Raw genomic sequence first — 14,846 nt, forward strand, 5'->3', positions numbered from 1 at the left:
TTGTTGGGAAATATAGTCTTGTGTTTCTTGTCTGAGATATTTCTGGTAAAAAGGAAAACAATTATCTTGCCTTTTCTGCATCTGTGCAAAAATACCAGAGAACCGCGTTTACCTTCGGCCTAAAAAAAATAAAAAAAAATTTCGCTCGCCGCTCCTGGAACTTGGTCCAAAAATCCGATGAACAAGATTTTTTTTTTCTCTGGCCTCTTAGTTTTTTTTTTCGAAAATCGAAAATTGTACTACAGCCATGGTGTTAACGCGAGATGGCGGCCATTCTGAATTTAAAATATCGGTAAATGTAAATTTGTTTCTGTAGTACTAAACTGTGCACACTGACCTCTAAGTTTTATTCTTGATTAGGTGAGAGAATGGTGGATAGTTTCATTGCGGAAAGTTTGAGCAAAAGTGTAAGTCAGTCACTTCCGAGGCACATACTACCTTCAAAGCTCAACTTTTGTATATCATGGGAAGAGCAGTCAATGCATATGGTTTCAAGCTTTCATCAGGAGTGAAAGTTGCGACAGTTGCACACTTTAGCCTGTAGATTCCCGTCGCTAGAATTTCAAGAATGACCAACTATGCACTTCTGAGTGATGGCAGCTCACCAACGATATTGTTCTATCCACGGAGGGCTCGTAGTCGATGAAACTCTCGGAATGTCAGCAAGAGTTTACAGTCAAGATTCCTTCCGATGCCACAGCCAATGAAAATGCATATGTTTTCAGTTCAGTTTATCATTCACCGCCTAAAACTCTTCTAATGAGGAATACAAACCTGGCTTTAGGCAATAAGATGGTTAAATTCAGACAAGAAGATTAATTGGCAAGGTTGTCGAAGAAGCAACAGAATTACCGATGAAATAATACCATTGGAGTGTTATGAGGCATCTGTCCTGAATAGACGCCCTTTCCGAACGAGTCTTAAAGTGCCGTAAATACCAATTAGCCTAAAGTACCGTAAATATCAATTAGCCTATGAAATAAATTTTCATTTCTTGCGACGAACCTCTACACCTATAGAAGAAATAAAATGGCAAACGGCTGAAATAGACCATTATCCTTAAATTCGATGTCTCACCGCCTGCGCAAAAACCCATGTACCTGAAGGATTGCCCATCTATCTGTGCATTAAAACCAATTTGCGGGTTCCTGAAGAGCGACTTAATGTATAGAAGTGTTTTAGGCGCGTTTTGGTGCCAAGTACTTTTATTCAATAATGTCGACGTTTTTGCTCGAAAGATTTAAAATCATTACAAATTCTATTGAGCTTGCCTAAATATCTTGTACAGCTACAAAATCGCACTGCTCATGTCCTGTTCAATCTTCAAAAGCTACCACGTGAATGTCATGGCTTGAAAATCTGGTATTACTGTCCTGGGTGCACCACTAGATCTTTACGAGGGTATAGTCAAAAAGACGATATAGGACTTGTTTCGCCTCACAGAATTTTTCTGTGTTTTTCATGGTAGTTAGAGCACGCATACTTTCCCTAAGTTTAGAATTCAACTCCTCTTCAGTTTTCATTGTTTTAAATAAATTTTGCCAAAGAGTAGCTAGAATACAACGGCCTTTTTGACAGTCTTAGCCCTGAAGATCCCTTCCTGTTTTGATCAACTCCGGGATTCCAATGGTCAACCCTTTACAGTGCAATTATATGCGCGAGGCAACGACCCTTGTTCAAGTTTCGGACAAAACCGAGAAAGGGCTAATCGCATTAGCAATCGGTGGTGTCGCACAATGTCCTGGAGGCACGGAGACTTTCAAACTTCTGCTCAAATTTTTCTTAAGGAAACTTTAAAACACGCCCTCTCATAAATACTAAATAAAAAGAGTAAAATAAAAATCAGGGGTCCCAATGATGACAGAATAAATTACCTCAAATGTATAGATATTTGAAATCCCGCTATACCCGCGTTAATCGAACGAGGAAAAGATAAATTTGTTATTTTCACAAAAGCAAGACCATGAAAACACCAACAATAGACTAGAAAAGTAGTGTAAAAGTTTTAGAGTCCGAATAATCGTCCAAGGTCGCATTCCAACAGAACAAGATACGCACATAGAGGGCTGTTGTGAATCATACAATATGCACAGATTTTTTTGTCTTGAAGCAGTTATATTGCAAGTAAAACAGCGCCCTCATCAAGGTAGAGGCGTCTGAAAGCAACCGTAATTGGCCAAGAGCCAGTGGAAAACACAAGCTACAGACGTAGACAGGGTTCTATTACGTCTGCCTGACGATGAAAATTGACATTGAAAATTATCTGAAATGGACATTAAATGCAAAGTCTAAGATACATTAAAATAGACGGACAGTATATATTCATTTTTCTTTATTTACAACTTACACTCCTTTCAATAATTCATCTGCTACCAGTAGATGATTACAGCTATTGAAAACATAGCGTAACTTGTCATTCTTCACAGTTCTTAAAAGTACTAAGTCTTTAACACAGACAACAAAAATTTACAAATTCGAGGGTCAAATTAAGTCTGAAAGGGCCGACAGGCAGAAATAAATCAAGTCCTACACATTTCATAAGCTAAGGTGCATGAAATTCAAAGAAACGTCTCAGTGTTTCGCTTCATTAATTCGGAAAAATTAAGTTCTATCCCAAACTGCAGTTACAATTTAGGTCTGATTGCCTATGCGTGCGTTGAAATGTGTAGCATTGTCTACAATATGCGCACCTTAATATATAGTGTGTGTTCTGAATTATAATTATTTTCATTAATCTTGCGTGCCCTATTTATTAATAAAAACCGTTCACAGATTTGCATTATTTTAGTTTGTTGCTTGACAAATCTGATGAATAACGTCGGATCAGGACTTCAGCGTTCACTATCGCTTGCACAGAAAATCTTTCCCAGTGTGCAATCGATGATCTGAATTTATTAATAGTTTTGTTCTGGGTATGCAGAAAACTGACTTAACGTGGTAATGAGTATGAATGCTGTGAAATTAAGAGAGTTCGCGGCTAGAGGACAAGCTGATAGGGTTGATATCTTTACTGTGGTGTTAAATTTTGAATGTTTTTTTTTTTCTCGAGTTAGAATACACATGCAGCGGATGGGTATATTGAGTGATAAAAGTGTTTGTCAGTTTCTGGGTCCCTTGTTTGAACAGCGAACTTCGCTCATTTTACGGCTAATTCAAGATGTATTTCTGATTTTCGGTGGACCTGGACGTCGCGTTTGGACCAATGGAACGTTAGCTTCAGAGTAGCGCCGGACGATGTTGCCCTCCTAGACTAGGCTCGAGGCATCAGGTCAAAACTGGTTGGTACGCACCTCATGCCACGCGCTCTGAAATATTGTGGGGGCGCTCTGGCCTTCTCCTCTTCAGAGAAAGGTTCAACGGCGTCTTCAAGAGCAGTTTTGTAAATCAGGCAGTAGTCCGGGTAAGTCACTCCTGGATTTAGATTTAGCTGAAAGAAAGCAGTGAAGAATGCCAATCAAGCTTTGCACTTGAAAGTAGCTGGAAGGGAAATATTCTGATCCGAGAGATCGGTGAAACCACGGTCCCTCTATCACCGTGGTGAAATTCATGACTTCAATATGGTGTTTTGTGTTTCCTGAGCGAGACATTTTGCTGCTAATAGATAAATCGAGTTGTGGGTGCGTCGGCTTATCATCGGGTTGTCTGTCGCCTGTTTTGTAACGTTAAGGGAGAATGTGCCTCGGGGACAGATATTCCGACACTAAAACTTTGACAACTCTGTTTCCGTATACCAATTATGGGGGCTGATTTTGAAGCTCCTGTAGTAAAATAGTTTTCATCGGCTGGAAATCGAAAATCTAACCCGCCCACCCCCTCATAGAGTGAACACGTGGATGGTGGCCATTTTGTATTTCAAGTGTCAGTAAACATTGGGTAATTTGTTTCGCTGGAACCAAATTTTGCCCGGTGGCCTCCAATTTTTGTTCTCGATTTCGAAAGGAAATAGTTTTAAGTTTCCCCAAGGAAAGTTTAAGCAGAAGTTTAATTCTTTCAATTTTGAGGCGCATAATACCTTTATACAGAATAAACAAATAAGTAATTAGAAATAGATGCAAAAAACAAAATTTTTTACTTACATGTTTGTTTATGAAATTCCTGAACATGTGTGTGTTCTTGTCCGGGTTGTCAAACCCGAAGTCTTTTACGTCAAAGCGGAGAACAAGAGATTCAACACATCCTATCTCTTCAATGAACTCCCCTTTCTGGTAGTAGGCAAGTATGGGCCTCAAGAAGCCCTGACAATATTCGTCGTAGATATGAGGCATATGGCAGAACGTCAGTACATCCTTGCTGTATTCTCCGAACCTGTGTGCGATTGTGAATTAAATTGACATGATATATAAGAAAGGTGAATCTCCTGCACTATCCTTGTGCCTGGCACGGGCCAGAAATGAAAGACATAAACTTCTAAAATCAGAGAAATTCCTATTTTGAAATTTCACATCGCTACATATGCTTCTACGTCATTGACATCATTAGCTACGGGCTAATGACGTCATCCACGTCGATTGTCGGATATCCCGTTAATCTTTAATAAATGTCCCTTAGATATGATTAACCAATGGTCACATTTGCGATTTTATATTTTTCTCCTCACTGTGTCATTACTTCTTGTTAGCTCATGTATTAACACACGTGAGCTAGTGTCGCAGCGGTGTCTGTCTGCCAGTCTGTCAGTCAGTTTGTGTCTGACAGTCTGTCTGTCTGTTGGCGCAATATATGAAGGACGGCTTATCGGATCATAATAAAATCTTATACATAGATTCAGTTGCAAATGGCAAGGACTGAATAGATTTTGGAGGATGTGGCTTGCATGTTTTATGCCTATTTGCATAATAAATGATTGTACAAAAAAAAAACCGGTTATACATTGACGACAGCTGCACAAAATGAGAATTGGTACAAATGTGCATCACACTAGCATAGATCAGCAGTGAAAGATACTAAGAGATGTCATTTAAGCTAATTGCTAATTTGCATATTTATGGATTAGAGATATCTGTCTGAATTGACTTGATCAAAGTTGACGAAACTTGCTATGTACATTGGACTATCATACAACATTTTTGAGTTATTTCGCATTTTTACTTTAGCTAATTATACTTAACAAACTTTCTTAATTATGTATATATACCTGAATTGACTGTATCAAAGGTGATGAAACTTGCTATATACATTAAGGATACTACGATATAACATTCACGAAAGTTGTTCAGCATGTTGAGATCAGCCTGAGCTAATTACTAATTTGCATGTTTAACGAACTTTCCTAATTAGGGATATAGTTGAATTGACTTTATGAAAGTTGATGAAACTTATCATGTACAATGAAGATACTATGATATAACAATAACGAAAGTTGTTTAGCATATTAAATCAGCTTATTGCTAATTTGCATATTTAACTGATTTTCCAAATTAGGGACGTAAGACTAGAAGGATTCTACACAATTTTTGAAACTTACTAAGTATATTGACAAGCAATCATATTTTGATAGGGTCAGATACGGCGTTTTCATGTCAGCTATTATATAATTTGCATATCTAATGAGCTTTTACAGTTTGGCATATATATAGCTTGAAGGATTCTTGACCAAAGAAAATCACACTTGCTGTATAAAGTGGTACTACTACAATGACGGCAGTCAAAGAAATTCAGTATTTTTATTACATATTTGCATACTTAGCGATCTTAACAATGAATCTGTGGTAAATATTGTTAATGATGTTGATCATAACAGTTTCAATGAAGTTGCAAAGTTAAGGCAAACAGTTTCAATGAACAGAGAAGTCACAACTGCAATATATTCAGAAACATGGGAGCATTTTCAGTTCATATCTGTTTATGTCATTGTATGTAATTGAACGTAAATAGTAATGCCAATTGTTAAAGGAGACCAGTAAGCTTATAATGAAATAATTTATTTTAAACAACAACAACAACTACTACTACTACTACTACTACTACTACTACTACTACTACTACTACTACTACTACTACTACTACTACTACTACTATCGTACAAATCAGTAACAGAGTGCTCCTACCGGTCGAAATGGTACTTCAGACGCATCGTGAACGCATGTTTGGCATTCTTGAACCAGTCTTGTTCCATGGCATAGATCATCGGTAAATCGTGGTAGACGCGAACCTTTTCTTTTGGATCTTCGGGGACTATATACACATCGCCCGTGAACGTGTTCAGTTGGTAGATGCATGCATCGATGCTGGCACGTTCTGAGTGGAATGAAATGAAGTATTCGTGACTTGGAACTGTTAAGCCAGTTTAAATTCCATTTGAAAACTCAGTTGTCTATAAAAGGATGTATAGAGGCTCAAGTTTAACACACACACCCACACCCCCCCAACACACACACATCGGACTAGCAGCAGTCTCATCATCATAAGCCATTGGCAAATATTTTGTTATGTATGTCATTCCCCCCCCCCCACACACACACTCATCATGACCTTAGTTTAATTAGTCTAGAACATTCTCAAGGTCACTGCCCTTAACGACCTCACAACCTTGAATTCAATTAGTCATGTTTGGAATGTTCTGGAAATTTAATTAGTTGTGTAAGAGAGATAATTTTAGAACAGTAATTAGCATGCCAAAAAAGTTCTAGATTGTTCTTATATGCTCTTATGTAAGATCATGGGTATAAATAGGGACGTGCGCAGCTTGCAGTCAGACTTTTGGGATTGTGTCTCTCGCGTGTTACTTAAAGTCTTTGGAAACTCCAGCAGTATTAATTTTCAAGACTTTTCAAGACCTTCACTGCCATGCTGGATTTATACTGTGGACTTTGTGCAACTTCAAGCCTGCAAGCCAAAGGACTGTTCATTCATCCAACTGACTGTTACAACTCTGAGACTGGAGCTTTGCCGTCCCAGTTGAGATAAGTAGTCTGTACACTTTTACAGCTTGTATTCTATCCCTGACTTAGCAATTAGTTTTAATTTTCGTAATAAATTTCGTTTTACACGGAAACTGCTGAGTTCATCTTTTTGTTCGTGTTTTGTCACGTGACAATATTAATTAAGGTAGTACGCGCGTCGAAAGTGAAAGACAAACTTTTGCGCACACCTTTCTAAATAAAATTTTCAACCATTCTCTTGCCAAGTCAATCAATAAAAATCAGGAGTCAAAGTGCAAAGTTTGGAACTAACGATACAAATTACATTTTACGGTATTTGAAATCCCAAATGGCCGCCATCCCTGTTTTAACTCCATGGAGTAAAAATAAAATTACGATTCTCAAACAACTAAGACGGTCAAAGTTTTTCTTTCTCAAAGAACTTTAAAATGAGACCTCATGAGTGGCAGATCAGAAAAGAATTGTTGAAATTTGAGAGTCCGAATATCTGTCCCGGGGCGCGTTCTGCCTTAAAGTTAAATCACTACTATATTCTTCTCTTACCGACAATGTGGTCTCCAAGAGGGGGACATTCTCGCGGTAGCAGTTTCACAGGATACGGGACGTTGTAATATTTCTCTTCCAAAAGACGATGCAGGGTGCGCACGTTGTATCTGAAACCGTGTATGAATCCAGATGCAGCTTGGCGATCGTTGGATTGCATGGAGGTTCCCATGAAGTACAGGTTTTCAACGTTGTCCGATTCCCAGTTTGTTTTCAGAAGTGGAAATTTACCTGCTTTCTTAGTTGCTGGAATAGAAAATATATTTTACCATCAGATCGGAACATTAATTCGCCCTCAAAAGGACAATCGACCGTAACAGCTAGTTTTGATCAAACATATCAGAACGAATGTAATGATACTGTTTTAGTGACGAGATAAGTACCGAAAGCAAATTAAAGATGTTTTTCTTGATCTCTGCGAATACCAGAGAGAGAGAGAGAGAGAGAGAGAGAGAGAGAGAGAGAGAGAGAGAGAGAGAGAGAGAGAGAGAGAGAGAGAGAGAGAGAGAGAGAGAGAGAGAGAGAGAGAGAGAGAGAGAGAGAGAGAGAGAGAGAGAGAGAGAGAGGGAGAGGGAGGAGAGGGAGAGAGACAGAGAGAGACAGAGAGAGAGAGAGAGAGAGAGACAGACAGACAGACAGACAGACAGACAGACAGACAGACAGACCCGAATTTACATCAAATAATAGGTAAATCGACCAACCTGGTTTACAATTGTCTGCAAAAAGCGACAGGTCAACGTAGTTCCAGCCAGTGCATGAAATGACGATATCGTAAGGTTTGGTACTGGAGAAATAGCCAGGTGTGTTTCCGTGCCGAACTATATCTCGGAAATGCACCAAGACCGAGTCGTCTTTCTCCGACTTGCTCAGTTTGACGGCCGACATGCCCAGGTACGAGTGGAGTGACTTCAGCTGGTACATGTCTAGAATGCTGTTGTTGACGGCTCGCAGGTCACCTGCAAGATTTTAAAGCAGATAGCGATGGTCCGATAAGTTCATGAAACCATTGTAGAATGATTTATCGGTATCAAAAGTGCTGATCGTGCTTTGTGACTAAAACACGAAACGCGAGAAAAACTACAACCGCCTGAGGAAATCGAACAGGTTTCAAAATAGAGTCAATATCGAGAAAAGCGGTAATTTTAAATGCCATGAAAGAAATTTCCTTGCGAAGAAATACCAAATCTTGAATTTAAGGGAAGAACCATTTGATTTCTGGGGGGTATGGAGGATTTTCAGAAAAAAAATTGTCACTAGGTGAGATAGAAGGGAAAAAAAAATTGATCCTGTCATGGCCTGAGAAAAATAATTGTCATAAAAGACAGCAGTGAAAAAAATTGTCACAATGCACCAGAAATTAGCAAAATTTGGAAACCTTATTCTCATGTATTCTTTGCCGGTGCGCCGCCATAGGCGGCGCAAATGTTTCTACCACAAGCAATTCTTATGTTTTTTCCAGCACTTATGATATAAGCATGCACTACATAGGTCTACTTTACACCTCGGTATACTTAATTTTTTCCTTCCCTTTACTGACCCAAGAAATCATATTTCAGGATTTCTATAGCATTATCTCAATGGCAAGGGCACTATCTGCACCGTGGCGCACATCAATTTCTCAAAATTTTAACAGGATCTAGGACAAAACTTAACTGTTGCGAATTCATCCTTTATTATCACAGAAACATGTTTTAATTTACCTCAGTTCAATGACCATTTTGACAGTTAAGCCTCTCGCGTGTTCTGCCCCTGTACTTTCAAATTCAGCCCGGTCAGATATCCTAGTGAAAACCCTGTCATAATACCCATTCAAAATAAACAATATACTATATGGTTAGATACTGCGTGCGCTTTTATATCTTTATTTTATTGTGAATTTGAATTTCATTTTGATGGGTTCACCTTTTTTTGAACCATCATGAGATAATTGATGATAATCTAGCAGGGTACATCAGGATTTGAAAGGTCTTTACTGTTGCTGTATTTTGTAAATTCTACAATTACATGTAATCGTATTTAACTTTTCTAAGTGGGGGGATCAGTCAAAATTTCAGAGTTAGAGAGGGAGGTAACTCAAATTCATTATGGTTGACGAGGGTGGGGGGTCACTTGAAATTTCGGAATTTCAGGCCGTAAATAATGACGACTCCCTTATATACAACGCATTACAAACTTGATGACCAATAAAAAAACTGCACTGCTACTCCATTTGAAAAAAAAAGTTGCTGTCACTCTGACAGGAAAAAAAAATTGCTCCCATACCCACTTCCTCCATATCCCCCCCGAAATCAAATGGTTCTCCCGTAAGGATTGCGTATAACCGTAGACTTCCTGATCGACATTGTGGTTTACTTGTTCATCATATTTTAGATTAATAATACGCTGAATGAATTTACATAATGCTGCAAAACCGACAGCAAACATTCCAACGTAGTTTTCAACTTTGAAACAAGTTTTTTGCGAGCTCGTCAGTGCGTAGAAAATAGGGACAAGCTGCTGATTTCCCTATTTTGTAATTTAATATATTCAAGGTCTCTTTCTTTTACCATGGCTATTTAGAACTGTAAATCATCTTTGTCTATGAAAAGAATCGAATAAAATGTAACCAATTAAAAAAGAAGAAAAAAAAGGGACAAGCTTGCCAATTGAGCTAAACCACGAAAAATGGAATTCGATGTGATAGAAATGAAGGCAAACAAAGTATGAAAAAGTGAAGACTTACCAACAAAATGACTATTCCAGGCTAATTTCAGAGGTCTCTGTCCGAAAAAATGGATGTAGGCAGCGTGAGGAGCTAGGTAGTCGGCCACTTCGAAGGCGCTGTTTCCCCTGCCAATTATGGCAACACGCTTTCCCTCGTATTTCTTCGTGTCGAGATCGTGATTTGCATAGGTCTCGGCCAGTTCGATACCGGGAATGTCGGGGAGACGCTCGGCCACCGCGCCAGTTGCCATGATCAAGACGGGACAACTGTATTCCCTGCCATCGCCAGTCTTCAAATAAAACAGTCCCCTGGCGGCACCGGGTCTGCTCTCTTTACTGATGTTGACAACGCGCGTGTTAAACGCGATTTTGATGTCTAGTTTCTCTGCGAAGTCGCTCATGTACCTGACGATGTCGTCTGCCTGGGGGAAGAGCTCGTCGGAGTATTTTGTGAAGCGGAGAGAGGGGTCGTCACACAGCAAGGAGTTCCAGTCGTGCCTCATGTTGTACTCATACTCAGGAAATGGATTGAATCTCTTGTTGATGGAAATGAGGAGTCGGTGGCGAGGTTCGTGCGTGAAGAAGTAACCCGGTTTGTGAGTGGCTTCCAATATGACGTAATCACGATTGGCCTTGTTCATAAAGTGTCCCATCTGGAGACCAGCAGGGCCGGCTCCGATGATGATTGTCTCGTGATGAACTGAAAGAATATAATTACAAAAGCGAAAAAAAGATAAAAGTGCGATCCACTGACTTCCAAGTGATAAAGGTGATTGAAGGCGCCACCTATATTACAGTCATGGCTGTCGAACAAAATGATAAGCTTACGTGATACCTGGCTCTATATTTCAATTCGAGATTATAAACAGTCGAATAGTTTTGCCTTTGTGCTCTACATCGCTCATATGTCGCATTTGAAAATGACATTATGAAGAGAAATCTACGATTCGTGTTTAAAAGATATTTGTACCAGTACCATATTTCGAGGGCGAAGTTGCCAGCATAATTCTATTACTGCAAGATGCGAGGTATAATGATATTCAAATATGCAGATTTCATTAATGAGCATTGCTTCGGTTTTAAAATTCTATGCTTATGACCCTTAATCAATGTGGAATATTCATGTACCTCGGATCTTACATTGTATAGCATAATTATGTGGCAAAAACCACATGATTAACAATCAGTGGTCTGTTCTGTAAAATTCGATTCCCGACAGGGTATTCCATTTGATGGAGGAACAATTGATCACAGACAGTAGCGGGGCCGGGGGTGGGGGGCACCCTCTACTTTTATGATTTGATCACTACCCGACTAGTACAGCAACAGATAAGATATTTTTCGCAGAATTTTGTAAGCAGTTGCTTTGAGGCGTCACAGCAGATCACTCTGAAATGGGTGATTCCTTGGCTAAAACCTCTTCCGTAAGTGATCAAGCGCAAAACGTACATCAGATTTTCCGTCATCATAACTGTTTGCAACGGTTCGCATCGCAAACATATGTAGCGAGAACGTCCGCTCCGTTTAGAAAGTTCAAAATTTGATACGCTGATATTAAAATTTAGTATGCTATTACTTGCTCTAATTATGTTGCCACCAACATTAAATTCGAAGGGTTCTCTCAAAAAATAAAATAAAATGATATAGGTGAACAATAAACACTCAATCCCGGTACAAAGCCCTCCCCAATAAAACAAAAAACCCGACCCAAACATACACAAAAGAACCCCCAAAATACCACAAAAAACTTGTTGAAAGACAATAAGTTGTCATAAACGTGCTATGGCAACTTGAATAAATGATAAAACAGGAACACCAAACGGCTAAGTGAAAAACAATATTGTACAAAGCACCCTTACTTGGCATTTCGGAGAAGATTGGATGTGCAGAGGAACAACGTTACTCTTGGATGACGAAGATCGAAGCCTGACTCTTTTCTGCCGCCTGCACCCCTGGTGATGTCCTGTTTAAGTATCTTTGCTTGTAACTGGGTGAAGTACGCTCACGTGCTGAGAGCACGACCCACTGCTGCCAATTAAATAACTCAGATTTCAAGAGGTTTAAGTACGGCAACAACCTCCTTATTGACAATAGAAAAGCGGCAAATGATGCTAGTGATAAGCCAGTCTGGAGACGATAGTATACTCCTAGGTATAATCTCGTCATAATTAATACAGAGGGGAAATTATCTCTTCGACGTTCGGAAAAATGAGGACACGGTCATATCGCCTCTTGCAGTTTGCAAGTTCAAAAGCAACAAACATCAAGCTACTGTAATAACTTTTCAGAACGATATATTTTTAGGCAAAGCGCATTATGCTGTTTTAATCGAATTTTAAATCGTTTGAAATGTTGGACTACTCACATTTATTAGGAAGTCCCGCACTGTATCAATCATTTCCAAGTTCTAGGTCGAAACAGTGACTACAGATGTTGAACTATTCTTTTGCGTTCACATTCACATGCTGCTTCCGCCAATCGCGATCCGCTAACGAGATTCAACAGCGAAGTTCAATGCCAATTTCAACGATAATAATGCGCAGCAATGACAGTGAAGCAAAGCATTCTGAGAGATGTGGGCTGATCTTGTACCTACTTACTGACCGGCGTTGACACTCAACGTTGACTATATTGTGCACCATTTGGTATTTAATTACTTTAAAATTTCACGATGTGACGAGCGAAGAGACCGTTTTCTCAAAGGCCCTACGACGAACCACTTTATCTTATACAGGAGACACGATGACGGAGAATTACAGGTGGCACTGCTTGGTATTTTGCCAACAGACAGGAACACGGTACAAAAGTGAACAGTTGAAAGGAGACGATAGTATACTCCTAGGTATAATCTCGTCATAATTAATACAGAGGGGAAATTATCTCTTCGACGTTCGGAAAAATGAGGACACGGTCATTTCGCCTCTTGCAGTTTGCAAGTTCAAAAGCAACAACCATCAAGCTACTGTGATAACTTTTAAGAACGATATATCTTTAAGCAAAGCGCATTATGCTGTTTTAATCGAATTTTAAATCGCCCCAATCGGTCACGTAATCGTGGGCATGACATCACATCAGAATTCTGTAAACAGTGACCTGGCAATACAGCTATGTACATTTTTCAGTTGGAGATAAATACTATAAAGTGGGTTAATGGACCATGTCATGCCTCTACCTGTTGAAGGCCAGTACACAGGATCCCGTGGGCAGTTTCCGAAGATTTGAAAAACTTGCCGTGCAAAATGATGCAACTTTAGTGCGTGAACTCTTGGGACCAGCGCACTCTAAGATTTTATTTGTCGTTCGTTTTTCCATCATACCTGCAGACGAAAGGGAACGGACTGTATCCGGTTGTCATGCCGTGGAAGTTGGTTGTCAAGTTGGCAACAAGAGACTCGCAAGAACTCTCGACACATTAGTGCGCATGAGCATACTATGTAACCTTATCAACTGTGATGTGGTGCGCACAGGTGATCATCGTGCTTAGGGATAAGAACTTTCGCCCCGACTAAAATAAAACGACTACGGGCCAAAAAAAAAAAAATTAAATTGTATTTCTTGATGAATGTGAATCACAATGCGATAACTTACAGGAGGCCATATGACAGCCTCTTTCAGTAATTTATTTTCATGTCTATAGGTATTCCTCTGACGCTTTCGAACAAACTTCTTTCAAAGTTAGAAGGGAAACAGTAGAATATTGTTCATGTGTTTACTTCACACATTTTTTTTTAAAGTCAGATCAAATAAGACGCAAGATGGGCATTTATTGCCAAATTAATATATCACATCGGCACTGCGAAAGTATGCATGAGGGAAAAGAACATAATAGCGTCCAAATGCGTTTTAATTGTTTTCTTATGAATCTATCGTATGACTGCTTTGTGACATAATTAGAGTAGGATTTAGGATATTGGCATGCCATTTTTTCGAACGCTCCAAATCTTAAAAAATCGTGTTTTTTGGATTTTGCACATCATTTCAAAATTTGTACACTTTGTTGTTGGTCGACTTTGACATGAAGACTTTTTTTTGCAAAAAATTAGCTGTGCTGCTGCTGCAAAAAAAAACTCGGCACAATTTTTCTCAGAAGTTTTGTCCCATTTAGACAACCCCTCCCCAGATCTAATCGCTCATCTCTTATCTGCTGTTCTGATGAGTATACCCGTTCTTCAGACCCGTTCATTATTTTCCCTCTGACTTGGCGTAAAGGGACATTAGCTGTAACTGTTGACTAATTTTTCACTACTCTGTTTCAATGTATCAACTACAGAATTTTACTATAATCTGATCATCATGACCAATGCCCGGTGTCTTGCTTGCCAACACAGCCTGTATATGTGAAATGACCATTGTTATTGTTGATAAATGTATTCTAGTCCGGACCTGAATACAAAATTTAAACAATAACAATGCAGATTATACTCATATAGGGTATATTTATGAGCTAAATGTTAGGAATTTCTCCATGGTTCAGGGATTCAAACCAGAAACTGCAGATGATACACAGAAACAAACAAAATAAAAAATGGCCAAAGTTACAGCTAAATGGATCTTTAATGTCATTAACCGTACTAAATAAGGTTTGCATTACAGAAAATGTGGATTCCGATTCGTGTTTACAGTGTCAAAAAGTCAATACTTTTCAAATTTGTCATGATGTGAAGGCATTAAGCTGTCACTCCCGCCCCAGGTAGCAAATGTATGAGCTGACGTCACCGA

General features: G+C 39.2%; 1 protein-coding gene across 1 annotated transcript; it reads right to left on the minus strand.

Moving 5' to 3' along the window:
- Positions 1-2,362: 2,362 nt before the first annotated feature.
- On the minus strand, positions 2,363-12,072 carry LOC139151725 (FAD-dependent oxidoreductase domain-containing protein 2-like). The gene is made up of 7 exons (XM_070724701.1): positions 11,987-12,072; positions 10,147-10,827; positions 8,126-8,380; positions 7,425-7,670; positions 6,048-6,237; positions 4,077-4,305; positions 2,363-3,427 (listed from the first exon to the last, which is right to left on the minus strand). The coding sequence occupies exons 1-7, from the start codon at positions 11,991-11,993 to the stop codon at positions 3,251-3,253; spliced, it is 1,785 nt and encodes a 594-aa protein (XP_070580802.1). The 5' UTR covers positions 11,994-12,072; the 3' UTR covers positions 2,363-3,250.
- Between the last annotated feature and the right edge of the window lie 2,774 nt (positions 12,073-14,846).

The sequence above is a fragment of the Ptychodera flava genome, chromosome 15 (genome assembly GCF_041260155.1).
Source record: "Ptychodera flava strain L36383 chromosome 15, AS_Pfla_20210202, whole genome shotgun sequence".
In the NCBI taxonomy this organism is placed as follows: domain Eukaryota; kingdom Metazoa; phylum Hemichordata; class Enteropneusta; family Ptychoderidae; genus Ptychodera; species Ptychodera flava.